Source organism: Ammospiza caudacuta, chromosome 24 (assembly GCF_027887145.1).
Source record: "Ammospiza caudacuta isolate bAmmCau1 chromosome 24, bAmmCau1.pri, whole genome shotgun sequence".
NCBI lineage: Eukaryota > Metazoa > Chordata > Aves > Passeriformes > Passerellidae > Ammospiza > Ammospiza caudacuta.
The window spans coordinates 7,365,266-7,377,617 of NC_080616.1; the positions used below are offsets into that span (position 1 = coordinate 7,365,266).

Consider the following 12,352-nt stretch of genomic DNA (forward strand, 5'->3'; position numbering starts at 1 on the left):
CTCTGCTTCCAGCAGCACCAGTTATTCAGAATAAGGATTTTTTCCACTCATGCCCTGGTGGACACCATCGGGGGGGGGTGGAGGTGGGTGGGTGCCTGGATGTTCTCCCAGGGCCATTTCTGCATCTCCATGTCCCATTTGTAACCTCCACTGCTGCCATGAGCTGGGCAGTGCTCAGCCCTCAGGGGGACACCCTCAAGAGACCCCAGCTGCAGCCCCAAGGGTGGAGGAAAGGCTGAGATCCTCATGCCAGGTCCGGGAGCCCCTGGGGCTGATATTTGCCTAGGACAGGTCCCTGTCCTTCAGTCTGATCCTTCCCCTCTTCCAGCTCCAGGGGGAAAAAGTCACAGTGGGAAAACAGGAGCACATCTGACATTGTTCCCTCTGGCACAGGCAAAGGCAAAGGCAAAGCAGCTGTGAGAAATCATCAACAATTGGTTTTGGCAAGAAGAGGCAAACCAGAGCTTTCCATGAATTTGTTTTTTTTTTTTAATTTTTGCTAGAAAGGTTGCCTTTCTTCCAGAGAGAGCTTGAAGGATGGCTTGTGGCCAGCATCATCCCAAAGCCATCTCCCTGGGACAGCAAAAACCTGGCCCAGATTTAGGAAAACCCTGAGTGACAGGATCAGGCCCCCACATCCCTGGGGTCTGCACCCCACTGTGCCCCACAACCAGGGAGGTTTTGCTGCTGCAGGTACAGCTCGAGGTGCCCCAGGCCAGCAGAGGGTGGTGGTGGCTCACTGGGGCATCTCCCTGAGGATTTGGGATTCCCCAAACCCCTGGTGCTGGCTGGGGTGTCCCACACCCTGCAGGGATGTGTTTCATCCCTCTGGAGCCTGCTGTGCCCAAGGGACACCCTGAGAGGGTCTGCTGCCCCCCAGCATGTCCTGAGCCCCACTGGGGGTAAAGGTTTACGGGGGGAACAAACCCAGAGCCAGGAGCAGGCAGGGAGCCCCAGGTGCCTCTGTGCACCCCCAAACCCCTCTGCGCACTCCAGATGGCTCTGGGCAGCCCCTCGGGCACAAACAGCCCCAAAATCCCCCCTGTGCCCCCCAGTCCAGCCCAGCAGTACCCCTGACCCTGCTGCAGGATCAGACCCATCCTCACCCCAGGCTGCAGCAAACTGGGGCACCAAACTGTCCCCAGACTGTGCGCGTGGGGACATGGAATTAGCCAGGCTGTGCCTGGGGTCTCCCCCTGCTGAAAGCACCGTCCTGAGCTGGAGCTGCAGGGCTGCTGCCTGTCCCTTCCACCATGGGGGCCAGGGGCTGTTCAAATCCCCAAAAATCCACATTTCCCCCTGCCAGGGCTGGGGCTGGCAGCCCCTGTGCCCCCGGGGTGAGGCTGCAGGAGCAAACAAACACAAACACACTCACAAACACACACACAGATACTCACACACAGGTTTTCCTTGGAGATTTCTGCAAGGTTGGGAGTGGGGGGACTTTTCTGGGGGTGCCTGCAAAGCTGGGCACAGGGTGGGCACCCCACTGCAGCTGCAGCGATTTGGGGATGCAGGGACACCCTGGAACGGGTAGAGAAGGAATTTTCAGTGCATCTGGGCAGAAATTATAAAGAAATCCAGAAGGAGAGAAAGAAGGAAAGGAAAAGGCGATGTCTGGGGTGAACAAAAGGGTTAAAGCAGCGCAGAGGAGGAGAGGTGAAGGCCGAGGGCTGGCGGAAAGGGGGGAGAGGTTGGGGAGCCGAGCTGGGCTGGGTGAGAACATCCTGTACCCTGGGGCAGGGCGGGTGAGGGGGCACCGGGGCGGGCATGTGCCACACGCCGCCCTGGGGAGCGGGGCACCCCCTTTAGAACATTTAGGGGTGACCCGGAGGGGACGGGCTGGGACAGGGGGGACAATCCTGCTGCTGGGGTGGGGATCTTGGGCTGCCCCTCAGCCTCATACTCCCGGCTGATTTACACCCTGTGCAGGGCAGGGGAGGAGGAAGGGGCACCCCAGTGCTGGCACCCCTCCATTCCCCATCTCCCCGCGGGCTGCAGCAGAGCCCTCCTGCCCAAGGATGCTCTCTGCTCACCCCGGGTCTGTGCCCACCCTGCGGGGTCCCCCTGTCCCCAGGGCTGCCAGCAGCACCCCACACGCACCAGGGGCCCCTTCCTGTGTTTGTTAAGACGCCGTGAGTCAGGCAGCGTCTGGTTTTCGGTTCAAGCCAATATTTACCAGCCCAGAGCTGCCAAAACAAAGCTGCGGCTTCACCAGTAAATACAGGGCTGAGATGGGGCGTGGGGAGGAAGGGAGGGAGGGAGGGATGGAGGGGGATTTATGCGACCCCCACCTCTCTGGTGCCACCATCATCCTTCTGTGGGGACACCACGAAAACGGGGGCACCGCAAAAACAGGGATACCACAAAACCCGCAGAGTTTAGAGCTGCCTGTCCCACCCCAAACATCACTGCCCCCCCTTGCTCCCGGTGCAGGACTCGGGGGTGGCAGAGCTTGGGGGGCATTCCAGGGACCCCCAGGGCTGCGATGCCCTGTCCCGGGGGTCTGTGCGGGGCTGGGGGTCCCTTTGGGCCGGGGTCCCCGGGCCGTGGGCGCGGTGCCGCTGCCCTCTGCCGGTCCCAGCGTCGCTCTCTCACATCCTGCCCCAGCCCGGAGCACAGAGCCCGGCCGGGCTTTGGGGCAGGAGGGGCTCCCCGGTGCCTGTGCCAGCCCCTCCGGGGGCTCCCCGTGCTGTGGGGACCCCGCAGAGAGGGGGATCCAGGGAGAGACCCCTGTCCTGTGTCCCCTGGGCGGGCTGGTGCTGCAGGAGAAGGTTTGCTGTCCCCATCCCTGTCCCCAGCTGCCCCTTGCCCCACTGAGGACATTGCTCTGATGGGGTCTCCTGCCAAGAGAACAAGACTCCCCAGGTTTTAACCGCCCGCCACAAGTTTAAAACTAAAACCCAGCTCAGAATTTTCTCCTCTTGCAGCCCCTCTGAGCCAGACTGGTGCCCATATTGCCCCCCATGTTCCCCTTCAACACTGGGGGCTCCCCCAAGCTGTGCCACCCTCCCAGAGGTGTCCCTGGTGTTTCTGCAGGTGCAGATCCTCAAACTGCCAGTCAGCCTTGTCCTGAAAATGAATTTTCCTGCAGCACCTCCTCGGCTGCCAGGGGGTGCCCTCAGCCTTTGTGGCCTCCCCAGCTGGTGCAGAGCCCTCGGGGCAGTGGGCAGTGGCACTGGGGGTGCCTGGTTCCTGTGATCCCCAGGGACAGAAAAACATGGGGTGAAGTCTGCACTGGAGGAGCCAAGAACACCCTCACTGATGATCCCCCCATCTCCTGCTGCTTCCACAGCTCTGCCAGACAGCTGCCTCCTCTTCCTCACCCTGCTACGTGCCACAGCAGGAAATAAACCGAGACCAGCACAGCCTCAGACCCTGGGGCTGCTGCATCTCCCCCTTCCCGGCACCCCCTTTTTAAACTCACCTGGGGCAGAGCTCAGCCCATGGCCTGCTGCTGGCCCAGCCCACATGCTTGGATGATGGCACACACACGCAGGTGAAGCCATCATGTCCTGGTGGCTTCTTCAGGGACTGCCTGGCCCTGCTGTCCCTGTCCTGGGCCAGGTTTGGTGAACTTCACACCAGGTTTGAGTGAAAACTCCACCGTGCAGCTCGGCAGAAGCTGGTCTTTATTCAAATTCTCCCACAGCTAAACCCAGGAGAGGGGGAAAGGCAGGGGCAGCACAGAGGGGCACGGGGGGCTCTTCCTTCACCGCCTTCTGGACTCATGGGGGTCCGTGCAGATCCCAAAGTCGGTGTTGGTGATGGAGCCCACGATGGTTCTGTCGGTCTCGCAGGTCAAGCCGCTCTCACAGGGACACTTGTAGTAGACCCCATAGAGGCTCTGCAGGGAACAAGGGCTCAGTGCAGCGTGGGGGGGACGTGCCCCACGCCTGCCCAGCCCTGGGAGCAGGGGGCACCTACCTTTGGGGAGCACTCCTGGGTCTCAGCTGCCTTCGGGGCGCAGCGGGCCAGGCTGAGGCCGTCGGTTCGGTGGCAGCAGCCGCTCTTGCACTGGGCACTCTGCAGGCACAGCTCCCCCGTGTCCTGCAGCACAAACAGCACCGGGTCCCTCTTTGCTCCCCTTTAATCTCACCCTAGCTGTGAGCCCAGGGGTTTGGGGGGTGTTGAACACCAGCTCTGCTTTTGGCTGAGGCTCAGCAGCACTGTCCCCATGCCCCAACCTCCCACTCTGCCCCAAAATACCACCCAACTCAGAGTGGTTTTTTTCCTGGACTCACAGGAGGGCTGAGACACCACAGTGTCACAGACATCTTTTATGGAAAATCCTTTCCTTAGGATTTTTCCTCCTGAGAAGCCGAGAGGCCTCAGGAACAAAATGCAAACAATGGTTATCTGCTGCTGTGGAATGCAACAGGTGCATCTGGGATTAGTCTCATGTGGTTGTTTGTAATTAATGGCCAATCACAGTCAGCTGGCTCGGACAGAGAGCTGAGCCACAAGCCTTTGTTATCATTCTTTCCTATTCTATTCTTAGCAAGCCTTCTGAGGAAATCCTTTCTTCTATTCTTTTAGTATAGTTTTAATGTAATATATATCATAAAATAATAAATCAAGCCTTCTGAAACATGGAGTCAGATCCTCATCTCTTCCCTCATCCTCGGACCCCTGTGAGCACGGTCACACCACAGGAAAAGCATTTCCCCTCCCCAGGCCCTGTGAACCATCCGGGCTGGGGGTCCTGCCTGGTTCAAGCAGGGCAGAGAGTTTGTCTGCTCCACTTTTTGTGTTCCCTATCCCTTTATAGAGCTGATTTCCCAGGCTCCAAATTCCCTCACAGACACCTCCACCCCTGCGTGCGTGCCCCCTGCAGCAGTGGGACCCTCGTGCCAGGCACAGGGCTGGCGTCCCCTTACCAGGTTGAAGATGAGTCCTCGCTCCTGCGGTGCCAGCAGGGCTGGGGGCAGGAGCAGCAGGGTCAGCAGCAGGCAGGCAGGCAGCACCTTGGCCATGGTGGGCTCGCTGTGGCTGCGCCTCGGGGCCAGCAGGTGCTTTATAGCCAGCCACAATCGCCATCAGCTGATGTGGCTGCTCCTATCACACCCCGGCCCATGGCATTGGGACACTGCTGCAGTGCCCAGGGCAAGGGCCCAGCCATGCCAGGGCAGCCAGGTGCTGTCCCCAGGTGCTGTCCCCACCGGCCATGACACCCTGCTCTTTAGTAGCTCCTTTGGCCAAAGGGAACACAAAATAACGGCACTTGTGTCTGGAGTTACATTTTAGTTCAGTGGCTTGCTCTGTCTCACCCCCCCCCCAAAATGTAAGATTTATTCTAAACCTGTGACCCTCCCCTGCAGTATCGGGTATCTGTAACCCCATTGACCCCAGTTTTATTCCACACCCACTTTTAATCTCCCTGTTAAGCTGTGGGAGGCAGACCAGGTTCTCTCTTGGCCCTTTTCCCCCTGGGCTCTCCCTCTCTCCCTCCCTTCCCCTTCCTCCCTTTTCCCTCAAGAACCATGCTGCTCCCGGGGGTGGGACCCCCAATAATTAACACCCTCACCTAATCAGCACCCTCAGGAGTCCTGTGGAATCTCCTTGCCTGCTGCTCCCAGTGAAAATACATCCTAGGGGGCCCTAATGGACAGCTTCACTTCTGTGCTTCCTCTTCCTCCTCTGGGGCTCTCTGGGATGCTCTCCTTGCTGGCTGCTGCTGATGGTTCCTGGGCAAAGTCAGGGCTGGTTGCTACAGCAGGAGTTCTGCTCCATGGGACAGCCACCAGATCCTCCATCTCTCAAATGGAACCACGGGCACCAAGAAACCTGCTGGAGAAAGTTGATGTAGTGCAGGAAAGCAGAGCCTTCTGCGAGGATCCAGAGCCCACCATTGTCCCCAGCCCAAGGGCCACCACTTCAGCCTGCCCTGCCAAATATTTGCTGTGTTTCTGTGTTTGGGGGGGTGGGGCTGATGAAGGGCAAACAGCCCTGAGAATGACACAGATTCTCATGCCCACAGTGGCTTGGCTATTCTTGGATGTGGTTAATGGCCACACAGCCCTGGACTTTGACAGGCACAGGGGTGATGCTGAGGCTGGCACTGGCTGCAGGGTCACCATCACAGTGTCACCTGTCCCCATGACCCCAGGATCTCACCGGGCTCTGCTGCGTGCCCCGTGATGTGTCCCAAATTCTGTGTCCCGATTTCTGTGTCCCCTTGGCTGTGACCCCCTGCCCTTCCAGCCCTCACCAGGGTCCTCCTACACTGGTAGGGGAGCCCAGGGGCTGCTGCATCACTCCCTGGCACATTGTGGGGCACACACTGGGGGTCTCATCCCAACATGTATCCCAGGGCTTGTGGCACATCCTGGGACACAGCCAGGGGTGTGGGGGGCAGCCCAGGCACATTCCGGGTGTGCAAGGCACAGCCCAGGGCATTATTGGGGGCATAGAGGGCACCCCTGAGGGCATTGCAGGGCACAGGGGAGCTCAGGGGCACAGCCCAGGGCATTACTGGGGGCACAGGGGGGACAGAATGGAGCCCCGAGGGCATTGCAGGGCACAGCCCAGGGGCACAGATGGGACAGAGGGCGCCCCTGAGGGCATTGCAGGTCACAGCCCAGGGGCTCAGGCTGCACCCCAGGACAGACTGGGGTTATTTGGGTTACATTGGGGATATTTGGGTTACTCCAAGGTGCATCTCAGGGCACCCGGAGGAGGCGAAGGGCGCATCCCGAGCGAGCATCCCCGGCGCGCAGGGCGCATCCCCGTTCAGGAGCATCCCCAAAGGCGCCGCCCGCCCCCTCCGGTTGCGGCTGCGGGGTCGCTCCGGCTCCTCCCGGGTCCCCCCCGGCTCTCCGGGGGTGGGAGGAGGTCTCGCCGCCGCCGCCCCCCGGGGCGGTCCCGCCGCCGCCGCCGCCGGAGCCTCCGCCGCCCCCGCTGCCGCCGGGCGGGGCCGCAGCGGGACCGGAGCGGGACCGGGAGCCCCGGGGCCGGAGCGGGGCCGGAGCGGAGCGGGAGCCCCGGTGCCGGTGCCGCTGCCCCGCCATGTCCAAGCTGCTGCCGGCGCAGGAGGCGGCGCGGATCTACCACACCAACTATGTACGGAATGCGCGGGCCATGGGGGTGCTCTGGGCCGTCTTCACGCTCTGCTTCTCCATCCTGATGGTGGTGACCTTCATCCAGCCCTACTGGATCGGCGACAGCATCGACACGCCGCAGGCCGGCTACTTCGGCCTCTTCTCCTACTGCATCGGCAACGCGCTCACCGGTGAGCTCATCTGCAAGGGCAGCCCCCTGGACTTCGGCACCATCCCCTCCAGTGCCTTCAAAACTGCCATGTTCTTCGTAGGCGTCTCCACCTTCCTCATCATCGGCACCATCCTCTGCTTCAGCCTCTTCTTCTTCTGCAACGCGGCCACCGTGTACAAAGTGTGCGCCTGGATGCAGCTGGCGGCGGGTGAGCGGGGCCGGGGGATGCGCGGGGAGCGGGGGGATCCCGGGGCCGCCCCTTTTCCTTTCTGCCCCCGACTCTGCTGGGATTGGGGGGTTTGGACAGGTAAGAGACCCCAGTGTCACCTCCAGGCCATGTGCTTCCCCCTTACTGGTTACCAGTGGGGAGTTTTTAGTAAAAAACTCCTTCCAGAGCAGCTGAGACGCAGCCGCTTGTCGGGTGATGCTTCCCCTGGTGATGCTGCCAAACCTTGTTGCTCCAAACCTTGTTGCTCCAAACCTTGTGGCCCCAAACCTTGTGGCTGCCAAACCTTATGACCCCAAACCTTGTGGTCCCCAAAACTCGCTTCTCCCAGCGCCGCTGCTCCTGCTCAGCCGCTGGGAGGCTTCAGAGGATCAGTTCGAGAGCACCAAAAATCCCCCCCAAGGGCACAGAGCGCTCTCCGGTGTTTGGGATCCGGCAGGAACGGAGCAGGCACACAGCGGTGATGCTTGCTGGCCCATTGTAGTAACTCCCTGAGCTCGGGGAATAATGCAGAGGAGGATGGAGCACGGGGATGGGACTGACTGGCTGATTTGGTACCATCACTGGCATTTTCTCCCTTTGCTGCTCATCCCCGCGGCTCTCAAGCCTTCCCCATCCCTCCCCGAGGCACCTGAGACACCTGTAACCCAACTCCTGGCTCAGCTGGAACCCGAGCCAGGCCTTTGGTGCTCCTGAATGATTGATGTGAGCCGGGGCCACAGCCCCGCTGACACCCTTGGGAGGGGGCACGGGGTTCCTTCAGTGCCCTGATAAAGAATCGAGCTCAAGCGAAGATTTAGATAAGAAGCTTGGGGCAGCTCAGCCTCCTGGGGAGCAGCAGCAGAGAGGCTTTGCTGTGGCAGTTGGGGTTTTTCCATTTTTTGTTGTGGTTCTGAATACTCTGTTGTTCTGAATATTCTGTTGTCTTTCTCTTCTGGGGAAGAGAAAGTTGTCACAGGCAGTTCTGCCAGAGGGACAGGTACTGCTGCATTTCAGGAATTATTTTACAAAGTAGGCAGGCTAAGAGAGGATCAATTTCCTTTCCTGACAATTTCACAGAAATTATTTCTTTCCCACTTTCCCCATTTCTCTGTTAGTTACAGAGAAGATTTATTCTGTATGCAGTTAACCAGCTGCTTTTCCATGAAGAGAAATCCTCTCTGCAGATAAGGAAGCTGCCTGCTCACCTTGCAGCTGGCTTGTCCCCAAGCCAAGGGAAAAGAAAACATTGGCAAGGACAAGGCCACTGGCCCAGAAGGGGGTTCTGGTTTTTGAGCACCTGGTGGCAGAGAAGGGACACAGGTGTGGGACAAGGTGCTGCAGATGTCCATGAGGGGCAGGGACAAACACCTGCTTGTCCATCATGGGCTTGTTTCTAGTGTGACAGGAGTCAGGGACTGCCCCACATCTGCAGCAGTTACTTCCCACACAGGAATGGAGCATGTGAAGGGCTTTTGTTAATCATGTCCCAAAACCTTGCATATTAACTCACCCTACGTCTGGTCATTGTTCTTGTCCAGTAAATTAAATTTCTCTGAGTGGGGGAAAAAGGCAGTGCTGAGATCTGGGGCATGAGCTGCCCTTCAGCACCCTGCTGGCACAGCTGCCATGGCAAAGGTGAGCTGAGGTGCTGGGGACCCGTGACCGGGCTGGAGCAGCTCCCAAGGTTTTGTGTGAGCTCTGAGCAGTCACAGGAGCTGCTGCTGGAACCAGCACAGCTGAACAAGCAGAATTAATCTGCCCACAAAGCTGCTGCTGACAGCAGCTCCACCTTAGCAAACCCTGGGCTGGAATCAGCTGCAAGGTGCTAGGCCAGGGTTTGCGCTCACACAGACTGAACCCATTGCAGTTTTGTTTGGAGATATTTCCTTGGAGCGCCACGGGCAGGGCTCTGTGCAGAGGGAGCAGAAATGTTGCCTGGGCAACGCAGGGACAGGAGATGCTGGTGCTGCTGGTCCTTGGCTCATGGGAAGGCATCACAGCAGATCCTGCTCCTCCTCCTCCTCCCTGCCTGTGCAGCACGGCCCATGGGGATGAGCAACCCCAGTGCCTTCAAGGGACAAATGTGTAGCACCTGATGTGTTTGCAGTGTGATGTTTGCTCCTCCAGCTGCTCTCTCCACTTCAGTGTTGGTGCCTGGAAAATAGAATGCATCTTTCAATTGGGGTGAGTATAAAAGCAAACCTGTAGTTGAAAGCTTTCAGGTGAATAACATGGTGAAAAGTACATGTGGAATAGTAATTCTACAATTTTTATAAGGTTAGGAGGTTAGTGCACTTATCAGCCACTGTCCAGTCAAAAGGTTAGTTGGTTAGGTAATAAGCAGTCCAGGGGTTTCTTTTGCCCCACTTTTGTTGTGTCTGGTCCAGATTCTGGCTGGAAAAGAGAACGTTCTTGAAGTTAGCTCTCTTCTTGGAATAAGACTAAACAAGTTAGGAACGTGTTTATAAGGTTAGCTTACTATTGCTAAAGGCAGAGAAGAAAGATTAGAAAAATACTTGAAGCTACAGCTACAAGTATTCTCTATACAGCTATCTACAAAGCTACAAATTTATGTAAAACAAAAAAAGGTAAAAATCTTCGGCACCATCATCAGCTGAGGAGCTCAGCGTCCCCCTGTCCCTGCAGCTACAGGGCTGATGATCGGCTGCCTGATCTACCCCGACGGCTGGGACTCCACCGAGGTGAGGAGAATGTGCGGGGACAAAACGGACAAATACACGCTGGGCGCGTGCACCGTGCGCTGGGCGTACATCCTGTGCATCATCGGCATCCTGGACGCCCTCATCCTCTCCTTCCTGGCCTTCGTGCTGGGCAACCGGCAGGACAACCTCCTCCCCTCGGATTTCAAAGTGGAGGATAACGGTGGGTGTGCTGGGATCGCTCAGAACAGAGATTCAGCCCAGGGGCGGTGACTTCAGAGGCTGCCTAGAACAGAGACCAGACAGAGTTAAAGGAATAAAGTAGGATTTTAAATAAATATTTATTAAAATAATATTTTAATTATATTATTAATTATAATATTTCATATAATTATTATTTAATATTATTATTTAATGTAATTACTTAATATAATTATTATTTAATATAATAATCATACAGAGTTAAAGGAATAAAGAATAATTTAAAATAAATATTGATTAAAATATTTTAATTATATTAATTATGTTATTAAATGTAATTATTATTTGACGTAATTATTTAATATAATTATAATTTAATATAATAATCATACAGAGTTAAAGGAATAAAGTAGGATTTAAAATAAATATTTATTAAAATAATATTTAATTATATTATCAATTATAATATTTAATATAATTATAATTTAATATAATTATTATTTGATGTAATTATTTAATATAATTATTATTTAATATAATTCTTTAATTCTATTATATTATCAGTATTGTTTATTAAAATAATATTTTAATAAGAGGAAATTTAATAAATATAACTAGCCCTTCAAAGGATGCACCTTGGGCAGTACAAGAGCCTGGCTGTTCCTCCACCCAAGATGCACTCAGAGTCACGAGTTTTCACACTTTGATAAGTTTTGGTCCATTTCCATGCTGGGGTTCATTGTCCAGTTCCAGCCCCAGGTTCTGCAGTCCCATCCTTCTCCATTCCCTGCTGTTTGCACTTTTTGGGCCCAAAGCTGCAGCAGTGTCCTTGGTTCTGGGGTTGGAAAAGGATTGTTTTGTGTGACTGAGCTGTGAGGAGAACCTGCTAATGCTTTATATGAAATTCAGAGTTAAATAGCAATGGAAAATATGAAAGCTCACCCCTCAGGCATTGAGGTCACTGCTGCTGCTTGGGAGGGTGGTGGGTGGCTCCATCCCTGCCACAGTCACACACTGCTCTGCGGGGAGGGAGAGCCAGCAGCAGGCAGAAAACTGATGGAGAACAAGGCAGGAGCCCAAATCCACCCAGATTACATTTCCCAGGCCTCTGGGGCTTTGTTCTCATTTTAAACATCTTCCTTTTTGAAAACAAACCTGCAAAGCACTCCCATCCTTTCAGTTTTACACACTAACTCTGCAATTCTCTTTTTGTTTTACAGAAGAGGGAAATGACTGACAGAGCTGATCACCACGTAAGTGATAACCCACACAGATTTTTAATATTCCCAGCATCCACCATGTCACTGTTTTATTCTGATTACCAAAGCATTGACAGCTGATTTTGGTGCTGGAGTCTCACATTGGTTTTATTTGTGGCTAAAGAAGAAATTCTTTGCTTTGCCTCCCAAAACTGGGAAAGCACAAACCCCTGCCAAGTGCAAAATAAAAGAAGCACAAAATTTGAAGTCAAACTAGATTTCCCAACAGCTGCCTTACTCTTTCTGTTCCCAGGGACATCCAGAGCTCTTCTTCCATCAGCCCTTTTCTTTGAAGTGACTCTTCTAGGAAGCTTAAACTTACCAAATTCTGTGGATTTTCTACAGCTGTTTCTTCACCCATGGGGCTGCTCTTGGCTCACAGCTCTTGTGGAGCTTATTTGGTGAAAAGAGCCCAAAATGGACATGAGTTTTTCTGAGTCCATCAGCAAGAGGGACAAGAGGGCAAGGATGGCAATTTGCTGCTTTTTGGGGGGGTTTGTACACCTTCTTTCAAGGAAATTATTTATGAATTAAAGAAAAAAAACAACACCAAACCACCAAAATATCAGTGTTTTGGGTTTTGTGCTTTTCTCCTGAGGGCAGAGGAAACCCTCTGTATTTTAGAATGGAAAAATTCCAGCAGTTCTATTTTTTACTGTTCTCCCCTTTTTAAAATGGATCACAACACCACCAACAAAATCGATCTCATTCTGGAAATCAAAGCTGAATTTTCATTAGTGAAGCAAATTCCATCCCTGAGCCTGTGACTTGGAACAGAATTACAAGGGGAATGTATGAAAACCAGGGCTCAG

At 54.8% G+C, this 12,352-nt stretch overlaps 2 protein-coding genes across 2 annotated transcripts; one reads left to right on the top strand and one right to left on the bottom strand.

Annotated features, from left to right (window-relative positions):
* Nucleotides 1–3,610: 3,610 nt before the first annotated feature.
* On the bottom strand, nucleotides 3,611–4,976 carry CLPS (colipase). The gene is made up of 3 exons (XM_058819571.1): nucleotides 4,881–4,976; nucleotides 3,928–4,050; nucleotides 3,611–3,847 (listed from the first exon to the last, which is right to left on the bottom strand). The coding sequence occupies exons 1-3, from the start codon at nucleotides 4,974–4,976 to the stop codon at nucleotides 3,713–3,715; spliced, it is 354 nt and encodes a 117-aa protein (XP_058675554.1). The 3' UTR covers nucleotides 3,611–3,712.
* A 2,032-nt stretch (nucleotides 4,977–7,008) lies between these two features.
* LHFPL5 (LHFPL tetraspan subfamily member 5) lies at nucleotides 7,009–12,078 on the top strand. Its single transcript, XM_058819522.1, has 4 exons — nucleotides 7,009–7,420; nucleotides 10,067–10,303; nucleotides 11,502–11,534; nucleotides 11,794–12,078. Exons 1-3 carry the CDS (start codon nucleotides 7,009–7,011, stop codon nucleotides 11,516–11,518), a joined length of 666 nt encoding a protein of 221 aa, XP_058675505.1. The 3' UTR covers nucleotides 11,519–11,534; nucleotides 11,794–12,078.
* The last annotated feature ends 274 nt before the right edge of the window (nucleotides 12,079–12,352 follow it).